The following is a 12392-nucleotide window of genomic DNA, read 5'->3' as shown; positions in this document are numbered from 1 at the left end:
TGCATGTTCTCCTCAAAGCTCATTTCATCACTTCATTGTCGGTGGATTTAGCCTTTAGCGAGTTAGACAGAATGTATTTACCAAAGAACAAACACTATACAGTATATCACAAAAGTGAGTACACCCCTCACATTTTTGTAAATATTTGAGAGTAACTTTTCATGTGACAACACTGAAGAAATGACACTTTGCTACAATGTAAAGTAGTGAGTGTACAGCTTGTATAACAGTGTAAATTTGCTGTCCCCTCAAAATAACTCAACACATCCATTAATGTCTAAACCGCTGACAACAAAAGTGAGTACACCCCTAAGTGAAAATGTCCAAATTGGGCCCAAAGTGTCAACATTTTGTGTGGCCACCATCATTTTCCAGCACTGCCTTAACTCTCTTGGGCATTGAGTTCCCCAGAGCTTCACAGGTTGCCACTGGAGTCCTCTTCCACTCCTCCATGACGACATCACGGAGCTGGTGGATGTTAGAGACCTTGCACTCCTCCACCTTCCGTTTGAAGATGCCCCACAGATGCTCAATAGGGTTTGGGTCTGGAGACATGCTTGGCCAGTCCATCACCTTTACCCCCAGCTTCTTTAGCAAGGCAGTGGTTGTCTTGGAGGTGTGTTTGGGGTCGTTATCATGTTGGAATACTGCCCTGCGGCCCAGTCTCCGAAGGGAGGGGATCATGCTCTGCTTCAGTATGTCACAGTACATGTTGGCATTCATGGTTCCCTCAATGAACTGTAGCTCCCCAGTGCCGGCACCACCATGCTTGACTGTAGGCAAGACACACTTGTCTTTGTACTCCTCACCTGGTTGCCGCCACACACGCTTGACACCATCTGAATCAAATTAGTTTATCTTGGTCTCATCAGACCACAGGACATGGTTCCAGTAATCAATTTCCTTAGTCTGCTTGTCAGCAAACTGTTTGCGTGATTTCTTGTGCATCATCTTTAGAAGAGGCTTCCTTCTGGGACGACAGCTATGCAGTCCAATTTGATGCAGTGTATGGCGTATGGTCTGAGCACTGACAGGCTGACCCCCCACCCCTTCAACCTCTGCAGCAATGCTGGCAGCACTCATACGTCTGTTTCCCAAAGATAACCTCTGGATGTGACGCTGAGCACGTGCACTCAACTTCTTTGGTCGACCATGGCGAGGCCTGTTCTGAATGGAACCTGTCCAGTTAAACCGCTGTATGTTCTTGGCCACCGTGCTGCAGCTCAGTTTCAGGGTCTTGGCAATCTTCTTATAGCCCAGGCCTTCTTTATTTAGAGCAACAATTCTTTTTTTCAGATCCTCAGAGAGTTCTTTGCCATGAGGTGCCATGTTGAACTTCCAGTGACCAGTCAGTATGAGGGAGTGTGAGAGCGATGACACCAAATTTAACACACCTGCTCCCCATTCACACCTGAAACCTTGTAACACTAACGAGTCACATGACACCGGGGAGGGAAAATGGCTAATTGTGCCCAATTTGGACATTTTCAATTAGGGGTGTACTCACTTTTGTTGCCAGCGGTTTAGACATTAATGGCTGTGTGTTGAGTTATTTTGAGGGGACAGCAAATTTACACTGTTATACAAGCTGTACACTCACTACTTTACACTGTAGCAAAGTGTCCTTTCTTCAGTGTTGTCTCATGAAAAGATATACTCAAATATTTACAAAACTGTGAGGGGTGTACTCACCTTTGTGATATACTGTATAGACAGAAGTACTGTATGTGGACACCCCTTCAAATTAGTAGACTCTGCTATTTCAGCCACACCCGTTGCTGACAGGTGTATAAAATCGAGCACACGGCCATGCAATCTCCATAGCCAAACATTGGCAGTAGAATGTCCCGTCCTGAAGAGCTCAGTGACTTTCAACTTGTCAGTTTGTCACATTTCTGCCCTGATAGAGCTGCCTTGGTCAACTGTAAGTGCTGTTATTGTAAAGTGGAAACGTCTAGAAGCAACAATGGCTCAGCCGCGAAGTGGTATGCCCCATAAGCTCACAGTACGGGACTCTCGAGTGCTGAAGCACGTAGCGCGTAAAAATCATCTGTCCTCGGATGCAACACTCAATACCGAGTTCCAAACTGCCTCTGGAAGCAACATCGGCACAATAACTGTTTATCGGGAGCTTCGTGAAATGGGTTTCCATGGCTGAGCAGCCGCACAAAAGCCTAAGATCACCATGTGAAATGTCAAGCGTCGGCTGGAGTGGTGTAAAGCTTGCCGCAATTGGACTCTGGAGAAGTGGAAACTTGTTCTCTGGAATGATGAATCACACTTCACCATCTGGCAGTCCAACGGACGAATCTGGGTTTGGCGGATGCCAGGAGAACACATCCTGCCCAAATGCATAGTGCCCACTGTAAAGTGTGGTGGAGGAATAATGGTCTGTGGCTGTTTTTCATGGTTCGGGCTAGGCCCCTTAGTTCCAGTAAACAGACATCTTAACGCAACAGCATACTATGACATTATAGACGATTCTGTGCTTCCAACTTGGTGGCAACAGTTTGGGGAAGGCCCTTTCCTGTTTTAGCATGACAATGCCCCCGTGCACTAGCCTGCACAGAGCCCTGACCTCAACCCCATCGAACACCTTTGGGATGAATTGGAACACTGACTGCGGGCCAGGCCTAATTGCCCAACATTGGTCTCGACCCCGCCCTGTGCAACTGGGTACTGGACTTCCTGACGGGCCGCCCCCAGGTGGTGAGGGTAGGCAACAACATCTCCTCCCCGCTGATCCTCAACACTGGGGCCCCACAAGGGTGCGTTCTGAGCCCTCTCCTGTACTCCCTGTTCACCCACGACTGCGTGGCCACGCACGCCTCCAACTCAATCATCAAGTTTGCGGACGACACAACAGTGGTAGGCTTGATTACCAACAACGACGAGACGGCCTACAGGGAGGAGGTGAGGGCCCTCAGAGTGTGGTGTCAGGAAAATAACCTCACACTCAACGTCAACAAAACTAAGGAGATGATTGTGGACTTCAGGAAACACATCGATGGAACAGTAGTGGAGAGGGTAGCAAGTTTTAAGTTCCTCGGCATACACATCACAGACAAACTGAATTGGTCCACTCACACAGACAGCATTGTGAAGAAGGCGCAGCAGCGCCTCTTCAACCTCAGGAGGCTGAAGAAATTTGGCTTGTCACCAAAAGCACTCACAAACTTCTACAGATGCACAATCGAGAGCATCCTGGCGGGCTGTATCACCGCCTGGTACGGCAACTGCTCCGCCCTCAACCGTAAGGCTCTCCAGAGGGTAGTGAGGTCTGCACAACGCATCACCGGGGGCAAACTACCTGCCCTCCAGGACACCTACACCACCCGATGTCACAGGAAGGCCATAAAGATCATCAAGGACATCAACCACCCGAGCCACTGCCTGTTCACCCCGCTATCATCCAGAAGGCGAGGTCAGTACAGGTGCATCAAAGCTGGGACCGAGAGACTGAAAAACAGCTTCTATCTCAAGGCCATCAGACTGTTAAACAGCCACCACTAACATTGAGTGGCTGCTGCCAACACACTGACACTGACTCAACTCCAGCCACTTTAATAATGGCAATTGATGGGAAATGATGTAAATATATCACTAGCCACTTTAAACAATGCTACCTTATATAATGTTACTTACCCTACATTATTCATCTCATATGCATACGTATATACTGTACTCTATATCATCGACTGTATTCTTATGTAATACATGTATCACTAGCCACTTTAACTATGCCACTTTGTTTACATACTCATCTCATATGTATATACTGTACTCGATACCATCTACTGTATCTTGCCTATGCTGCTCTGTACCATCACTCATTCATAGATCCTTATGTACATATTCTTTATCCCCTTACACTGTGTACAAGACAGTAGTTTTGGAATTGTTAGTTAGATTACTTGTTATTTCTGCATTGTCGGAACTAGAAGCACCAGTATTTCGCTACACTCGCATTAACATCTGCTAACCATGTGTATGTGACAAATAACATTTGATTTGATTTGGTGCCCGATCTCACTAATGCTCTTGTGGCTGAATGGAAGCAAGTCCCCGCAGCAATGTTCCAACATCTAGTGGAAAGCCGTCCCAGAAGAGTGGAGGCTGTTATAGCAGCGAAGAGGGGACCAACTCCATGTCAATGCCCATGATTTTGGAATGAGATGTTTGACGAGCAGATGTCCACATACTTTTGGTCATGTAGTATAGCTTCAAGCACTGTTGGTCCATTACTTACTACCCCTAACAGTGTATTCACTGTCTCCATTCTTACCGCCATGTATACATTTCCCTTCATGTGAGCTTTACACATGTTAGACGGCCAGTCTCTAGGTGTGATTGTACTGACCACAGCGCAATGAGCACGTAGCTTCAGGCCTCATAGTTTCCATCAACATTGTAAACTCTTCTACCAAGAGCCTGACCTGAGACAACCCCCAGTGCTGTCAACACTTCACTCCTTTCTCCTCTTTCCGCTAAAAATGGCACCCTATTCCCCATAGGACAGTGGTCAAAAGTAGGGCATTATATAGGGAATAGGGTGCCATTTTGGGACACACGCTAAGAGTGTGTCTCCTGTCTCAGGACAGATGACCACATTTGTTATGTTGTTTTTGATGCCGTGCAATTGTGCAATATCATGCATTTTGTACTTAGCTCCACAGAGTGCCATCTAGTGGTCTAGTATTGATGTGCAAGCTCAGGCTGTCTTAACTCTGAGGTGGGAGCTCTGCACATGCCTAATGGGTTTTTCCTGACCATCTGACCTGACCGAATGCACTAGCATTTAACAGGGGTCTGTGCTAGCCGAGAACTTCGGGAAGTCCCTACCCTTAAACCATAATCCTAATTTTAACTCCTACCCTAAACGTAACCATAACCTAATCGTAACTTTAACCCTAACCATTTAAAATGTCAACTTCAATAAGGTAGGGACGTCCCAAGGATCCCGGCTAGCACAGACCTTTTCACAGGCTACAAGTACAGCTTGGGCTGCGTCCCTTTTTAATATATCCTTTCTCCTGAAGTGTGCATTTACTCACCACTTCCCACAAATCTAAAATAATTGGATTAGTGGAGGCATGGGCTCGTGGGAGTTTCCATATTTCTTATGCCAGTTATTTCCTTTCGAATCAGTGAAGGGACGTGAACAGGTGGGAGGAAGGAGAGATAATTGGCATATCCCAAGTGTTTTTCCTGGAACTATTATTCTCTCTTAAATGCCCAGACCATCCTATCCACCATGAGGATGTACTGTGAAAAATCTCTATCTCTCTCTCCCTTCGTCTCTCGCTCACTCTCTCCGTCCCTCTCTCTCCCTTCGTCTCTCTCTCTCTCTCTGTCCCTCTCTCCAGGAACCTGTTCTATGTGTACCCCCAGCGGCTCAACTTTGTCAACAGGCTGACTTCAGCAAGGAACATCACCATTAAAATCCAGTTTATGAGTGGAGAAGACCCAAGCTGTGTGCTGCCTGTGAGTTTGACATACACACACACACACACACACACACAATGTGTGTCGCTGTGCCATTTTTGGGGGCGTTTTTATCGATTTTACTCTGCTTTCTTTTTCCTCCTAGGTCATTTTTGGAAAATCAAATGGTCCTGAGTTTGTGCAAGAAGTATACACCCCAGTCACGTACCATAACAAGCAAGTGGATAGATACTAATAATAAAACTACTGCATGAAATGCATATTACATTTTCTAACATAATAAGCTTCATTTTTTTCCTGTGTTCTCTGTGTGACTGGGACTCAGGTCTCCAGACTTCTATGAGGAGGTGAAGATAGCTCTGCCTGCCAGGCTGACTGAGAGACACCACCTTTTGTTTACCTTCTACCACATCAGCTGTCAACAGAAACAGAACCAGACAGCCACCAGTGAGACATTCATAGGATTCTCTGTAAGTCTGATCCTTCACACCTGGTCTCACCTGGGCCTATAGTCATGAAGTGCCTCAGAGTAGGAGTGCTGATCTAGGATCGGCTCCCCCCTGTCCATGTAATCGTATTCATTGTGATCGAAAAGGCAATACTGATCCTAGAGCAGCACTCCTACTCTGAGACGTAATGGCTGCGTTTACACAGGCAGCTCAATTCTGATCTTTTTGCCCAATTATGCGCAAAAGATCAGATCTGATTGGTCAAAAGACCAATTATTGGCAAAAGATCAGAATTAGGCTGCCTGTGTAAACACAGCCTTTATAAATACAGTCCCTGGTCTCATCTGATCTGGATCACACTGGTTTCACGTGGTCTTACATGAACATGCAGCTACTCTACTGAACGTGGCGATGCACACAACAGTTCATTCATGTGTATGTATGATCAATATGTTTGGTAAGTGATACTCCTCAATGATATGTAGATAATCTATCTCCTGTACGTGGGTGTCCATAGTGTCTGTCAATAGTCAATGTGTGCTGCTAGCTGATGTACTGTCTATCCCTCTGTGTACTGTAGTGGCTGCCTATACTGAGTTGTGACAGATTACAGACTGGTCAGTATTGCCTTCCCATCGCCCTGGACAGACTGCCTGTCAACTACTCACTGCACTCACCTGAGGTAACCGTTCATTTGTCCATTTCAGTTCTCCAGACAACAAAAATATATATTAATATATATATATATCTGTAGAATGTGAAGAGGAGTGGCTCCCCCTTGTGGATAGAATATACTTATTTGCCGTTTATTGATTGATTTACTAATTTATTGATTGGGTTTAGATTTTTTGTTGAAGCGCAAGGCTTGTGAGTAGGCTCAGAATTAATAATATGTCTCACTCTCTCTCTCTTTCTCTCTCTGCAGAAAATTCCCCCTCAGGTCCCTCCAGTCAGGTGGATGGAGAGCCACAAAGGAGTGTTCAACCTGGAGATACAGGCTGTGTCCTCTGTACACACACAGGTGAGTCTATACACATGCACACACACACAAACACACACTATTTTTTATATATTTTTTAACCCTTTCCCCACCCCAGGATAACCACTTGGAGCGTTTCTTCACGTTGTGCCATGCCCTGAAGGGCGGAGCGACGTTCCCACTCCGGGTTCGGGAAGAGAAGATTCCGGAGAACAAGCTGGAGCACGAGCTGAAGCTGAGCATCATCTCCCTGCCCTCCTCCAGACTAGAACCTCTGGTCCTCTACCTCCACCTGGTCTTTGATCAACTCTTCACCCTCATCATGCAGCCCATGGTCATCGCTGGACAGATAGGTACCTATATATAGGGGGACGTCACCTTGGTTTTCAGACAGACAGGCACCCAGGGGGACGTCACTGTCCTGGGCTTTCAGACAGACGGGTATCTAGGGGATGTCACCTGGGTTTTCAGACAGACCGATACCTAAGAGGACGTCAGCATCCTGGGCTTTCAGACAGACGGCTAGAGCAGGACAGACTGGAAGGACAGACAGGAAGTGGGAGAGTTCACCTGATGTGTTTGACCTGTGTTGTGTTAACTGTGTGTGTGTGCATGTATTTATTTCCTAGCCAACCTAGCCCAGATAGCTTTTGAGTCGGTGGTGTCCATCGTCAACAGTCTCCACAACAGCCAGGAGCTGGCCAGGGACCAGCAGGGTAGGAACGGTCTCCTAGCAACATACCTGTACTGGGTTTTCCGCCTGGCCGACCCTCCCCGGGATCTCCTCAACACAGGTAGGTACCACCAGACACGTTGTCATGGTGATGGGAGTAAGAGACTGGACGTCACTTTTACATGAAATTTGCCTCGTGAGCACTACTAGAATATGCTTCGCTGAACACAGTAACTGCAGATAAGATACATGAAACAGTACTCATTTAAATGAAGGGTAACTATGTAATTACACCAATACATTGCTATAGTATTTTACCTAGTTCTTTTCAGATGACCTCATTTTGCTCTGTTGTAGCTTTGGCAACTGTGTGTTTTCTATCCCAGTTTGCTCCTCTCCCTGTAGGCTTTACAGACGCTCCCCACCCCTTAGCTGCAACCCTTCTAATTTAGTGTACCCTGCGCGCACAACCCACGTGGAATTTCTGGTCTCCGGCAGCGTTTGGAACTGCCGATCTGAAGTCAAGAATGCCGAGTTCATCTCAGCCTACGCTGCCCTTCAGTCCCTAGACTTTCTGGCCCGGATGGAGACATGGATCACCCCAGAGAACACTGCACAGGGCCACTCATTTCTCCGGTGGAGATTTTGTCTTTTCTCCGTCACTCACCTGTCCATCTCCTCATTTGAATTCCATGCTGTCACTGTCACTTGTCCACTCAAGCTTTACGTTGTTGTCTATCGCCCACCAGGTGCCCTTAGAGAGTTCCTCAATGAGTTTGACACCTTGATAAACTAATTTCCTGTCGATGGCTCACCGCTCTTTGTACTGGGTGACTTCAACCTCCCGATGTCTGACTTCGATTAATTTATTTCCAACTCTTTCCTTCCCATCCTTGCCTCTTTTGACCTTTTGACCTTTTGCAGTCCCCTGTCACTCACAAGGCAGGCAATACTCTTGACCTCCTCTTCACTAGAGGCTGTTTGCCTACTAATCTCAAGGCAACCCTCCCTCCAGGTCTCTGATCACTACTTTGTTTATTTTTCGGTCTCCCTCTCCTCCAACCCTAGCCACTCAGCTCCTACCCAGATGATCATGCACCGTCGCAATTCTCTCCCTCTCTCTCCCTCTCGCGCTCTCTCTCCCTCTCGCGCTCTCTCTCTCTCTCTTTCTGTCTCTCTCTCTCTCTCTCTCTTTCTGTCTCTCTTTCTGTCTCTCTCTCTCTCTCTCTCTCTCTCTCTCTCTGTCTCTGTCTCTCTCTCTCTCTCTGTCTCTCTGTCTCTCTGTCTCTCTGTCTCTCTGTCTCTCTGTCTCTCTGTCTCTCTGTCTCTCTCTCTCTCTGTCTCTCTGTCTCTCTGTCTCTCTCTGTCTCTCTGTCTCTCTGTCTCTCTCTGTCTCTCTCTGTCTCTCTCTGTCTCTCTCTGTCTCTCTGTCTCTCTGTCTCTCTGTCTCTCTGTCTCTCTGTCTCTCTGTCTCTCTGTCTCTCTCTCTCTCTCTCTGTCTCTACTCTTTTCCTCTTCTATCATATCTCCCTTCTGCTAAATCCTCCTGCCTCTTCGACCCTACTAACCTCCCTTTACGCATGCTATGACTTTATGACTTTATCCTTTCCCCTTTCTTCCCGGCCGGCTCGGCCCTCCCCTCCTGCTCTGTGGCTGAGTGACTCATTACGAGGCAATGGAGGAGAACTTCACTTCTGGAGGACCTATTATCCTTTCACTCCCTCCTCTCTACCTTCTCTTCCTCTGTATCTGCTGCTAAAAGCACTTTCTATTGCGCTAGATTTCAAGTGTCTGCCTCTAACCCTAGGAAACTTTTTCCACCTTCTCCTCCCTCCTTAATCCTCCACCCCACCTCCTCCCTCTCTGCAGATGACTTTGTCAGCCACTTTAAAAAGAAAATTGTCGACATCCGCTCTTCATTCACTCAGCTTATTGAATCCACTGGTCCCACTCCCACTACCCTACGCCTTGACCTCTTTCTCCCCTCTCTCTCCAGATGAAATCCTGCGACTAGTGAGGTTCAGCCACCTGACAACCTGCCCGCTCGACCCCATCCCCTCCTCCCTTCTCTCGACCATCTCTGGAGACCTTCTCACTTCCCTCATCCCAGACCACTGACTCAAACATTTCCAGAATCGCTCCCCTCCTCAGGAAACCAACACCCTCTGATGTCAAAAACTACAGGCCCTTCTTTATTTTCTTTCCAAAACACTTATGCGTGCTGTCTCTGACCGACTCTCACACTATCTCTCTCAGAACCATCTTCTTCACCCTAACCATCAAAACGTGTCACTCAACCGAGACTGCTCTTCTTTGTGTCCTGGAGGCTCTCTGCACTGCCAAAACTTCATCACAGTTGACAACTCCATGGTGTCCCCCTCCCAGAATGCAAAGAACCTTTGCGTGACCCTGTCGTTCTCTACAAACATCAAAGCAGTGACTTGCTACGCAGGTTCATGCTCTACAACATCTGTAGAGTACAACCCTGCCGCACACAGGAAGCGGCGCCGGTCCTAATCCAGGCATTTACCATCTCCCGCCTGGACTACTGCAACTCGCTGTTGGTTGGGCTCCTCGCCGGTGCCATCAAACCACTGCATCTAATCCAGAACGCTGCACCCCGCCTGGTGTTCAACCTTCCCAAATTCTCCCATGTCACCCCCGGTCCTCCGCACACTCCACTGGCTTCCAGTCAAAGCTCGGATCCACTACAAGACCCTGGTACTTCCTATCTTCAGGCTCATTCTCAAACCCTACACCCCAACTCCGTTCTGCCACCTCTGGTCTCTTGGCCCTCCCACACCAACGGGAGGGCAGCTCCAGTTCAGCCGAGTCCAAACTCTTCTCTGTCCTGGCACCCCAATGGTGGGACCAGCTTCCCCCTGAAGCTAGGACAGCAGAGTCCCTGCCCATCGTCTGAAAACATCTGAAACCCTTCCTCTTCAAAGAGTATCTTAAATAATCCCACAGCACCCCCTCCTCGCACTTGATTCTTACTTCCTCTTACCTGCAGTGAAGCCGCTCAACATTTACATTACATTCAGTCATCTAGCAGACACTCCCGTCCAGAGCGACCCACAGGAGCAACCAGGGTCAAGCTTCCCACCCAGGGGCACATCGACAGATCTCCCACAAAGTCAAATAATTGGGGACTTGAATAACCTCCCGCCTCTTGGCCACAGGCCCAACCTCCCAACCGCCAGGCCACCAACCATCCAAGATCCCCCACAGTTCCCCCAAGAGCTGCCCCTCTAGCATTCGAGACCCTCCCACAGCCCCCCTCTCCCCCAATAAACCTCCCACTCCACTCCCCACCTCCAAACTTCACAAGCCCCGTATAGATGTGTAGGTTAAGTGTGTAGGTTCAGGTTCAGTGTGTAGGTTTAGTGTGCAGGTATAGTGTGCAGGTTCAGTGTGCAGGTTTAGTCTTTAGGTTCAGTGTGTAGGTTCAGTGTGTAGGTTCAGTGTGCAGGTTTAGTGTTTAGGTTCAGTGTGTAGGTTTAGGTTCAGTGTGCAGGTTTAGTGTACAGGTTTAGTGTTTAGGTTCAGTGTGCAGGTTTAGTGTTTAGGTTCAGTGTGCAGGTTTAGTGTTTAGGTTCAGTGTGTAGGTTTAGGTTCAGTGTGTAGGTTTAGGTTCAGTGTGTAGGTTTAGGTTCAGTGTGTAGGTTTAGGTTCAGTGTGTAGGTTCAGTGTGCAGGTTTAGTGTTTAGGTTCACTCTGTAGGTTTAGGTTCAGTGTGTAGGTTTAGGTTCAGTGTGTAGGTTTAGGTTCAGTGTGCAGGTTTAGTGTTTAGGATCAGTGTGCAGGTTCAGTGTGTAAAGCGAGGTGTGACGAGGTAGATCATGCCAGTGACATGGCTCTCCCCTGTGTGTCCAGGTCCAGATGGGGTGTTACCTCCCACTGAGGGCCGCTACAGTACTATGGGGCGGGCCTCGGCCTCCACAGTAGGAGCCATGTTACTGCAGTCTCGGCTCCGCAGCAGCAGCAACCCTGATATCCCTGCTCCACACAGTGCAGAGGACACAGAGGTCAAAAACATCCTGTCAGCTAAGGTACTGATACACATGCAGAGCCGTGGTTGAGTGGGTAACACACACGGCAAATCCATGTCTGTGTCCCAAATGGCAACTTGTGGGCCCTGGCCAAAAGTAGTGCACTATATAGCGAATAGGGTGCCATTTGGGACGCAGACATGTCTGTTTGTCTCTGTGTTTCTAAAGCACCAATAACCCAGATGGTCCAGTGTGGTTCAGGTTCTTCATGACCACCCCGTTGTTGCGGTCTTCTCCGTCAGGGCTACAACAATCCAGGCTGTCGCATGTCCACCTATGTGGATTCGAGCAGCCACCCTCAGAGGTCTACAGGCGGGACCCGGCCCTCCAACAGAAAGGTAACGCATACCAGAAAGAGCCCCCGTAATAAATCGTTATTCACAACTGTGATACCAACAGTCACCAGTGGAGGGCAGTATTATACTGAGAAGGCCAGAGCATATACTAACATGTAAACTTCTGTAAACTACTGTGTCTTTCATACTGGCTAAACACTGACAATAACATCCCCATTTGCATTCTGAGTAGAATGCTATTTATACATCTCGTCGGGATATTACGTAGTAGCCAGTAATATCTTCCATATAGTGTGATGTGTGGTTCTATGGTTCTGGAGCAAACTACACTGCATGTGATATAGAAGCTGAACATGACGTTGACCTGAGGTTCTACACAGTCTCAGACTTAACAGACATCAGATTGTGTGTGTGTGTGTGTGTGTTTCAAAATGAAATCACTTTGAGATGCTGTTCTTGTGTTGTCTGCCATGTGCAAATAAGACCCTTCCCTTGAAA

At 47.8% G+C, this 12392-nt stretch overlaps 1 protein-coding gene across 2 annotated transcripts in view; it reads left to right on the top strand.

The window, feature by feature from the left end:
- The window catches only part of dock8 (dedicator of cytokinesis 8), a 76572-nt gene that overhangs the window by 40740 nt on the left and 23440 nt on the right, over positions 1–12392 (top strand). For both annotated transcript variants that reach the window (XM_036980088.1, XM_036980087.1), the window contains exons 15-23: positions 5367–5484; positions 5591–5661; positions 5771–5915; positions 6475–6576; positions 6820–6915; positions 6992–7226; positions 7503–7667; positions 11423–11598; positions 11841–11936. In XM_036980088.1, coding sequence (XP_036835983.1) covers positions 5367–5484; positions 5591–5661; positions 5771–5915; positions 6475–6576; positions 6820–6915; positions 6992–7226; positions 7503–7667; positions 11423–11598; positions 11841–11936 — 1204 coding nt within the window. The remainder of the gene's footprint in view (positions 1–5366; positions 5485–5590; positions 5662–5770; positions 5916–6474; positions 6577–6819; positions 6916–6991; positions 7227–7502; positions 7668–11422; positions 11599–11840; positions 11937–12392) is intronic.

The sequence above is a fragment of the Oncorhynchus mykiss genome, chromosome 6 (genome assembly GCF_013265735.2).
Source record: "Oncorhynchus mykiss isolate Arlee chromosome 6, USDA_OmykA_1.1, whole genome shotgun sequence".
NCBI classification, from domain to species: domain Eukaryota; kingdom Metazoa; phylum Chordata; class Actinopteri; order Salmoniformes; family Salmonidae; genus Oncorhynchus; species Oncorhynchus mykiss.
The sequence above is the reverse complement of the archived record's forward strand: the minus strand, read 5'-3'. Positions and strand labels throughout refer to the sequence as shown.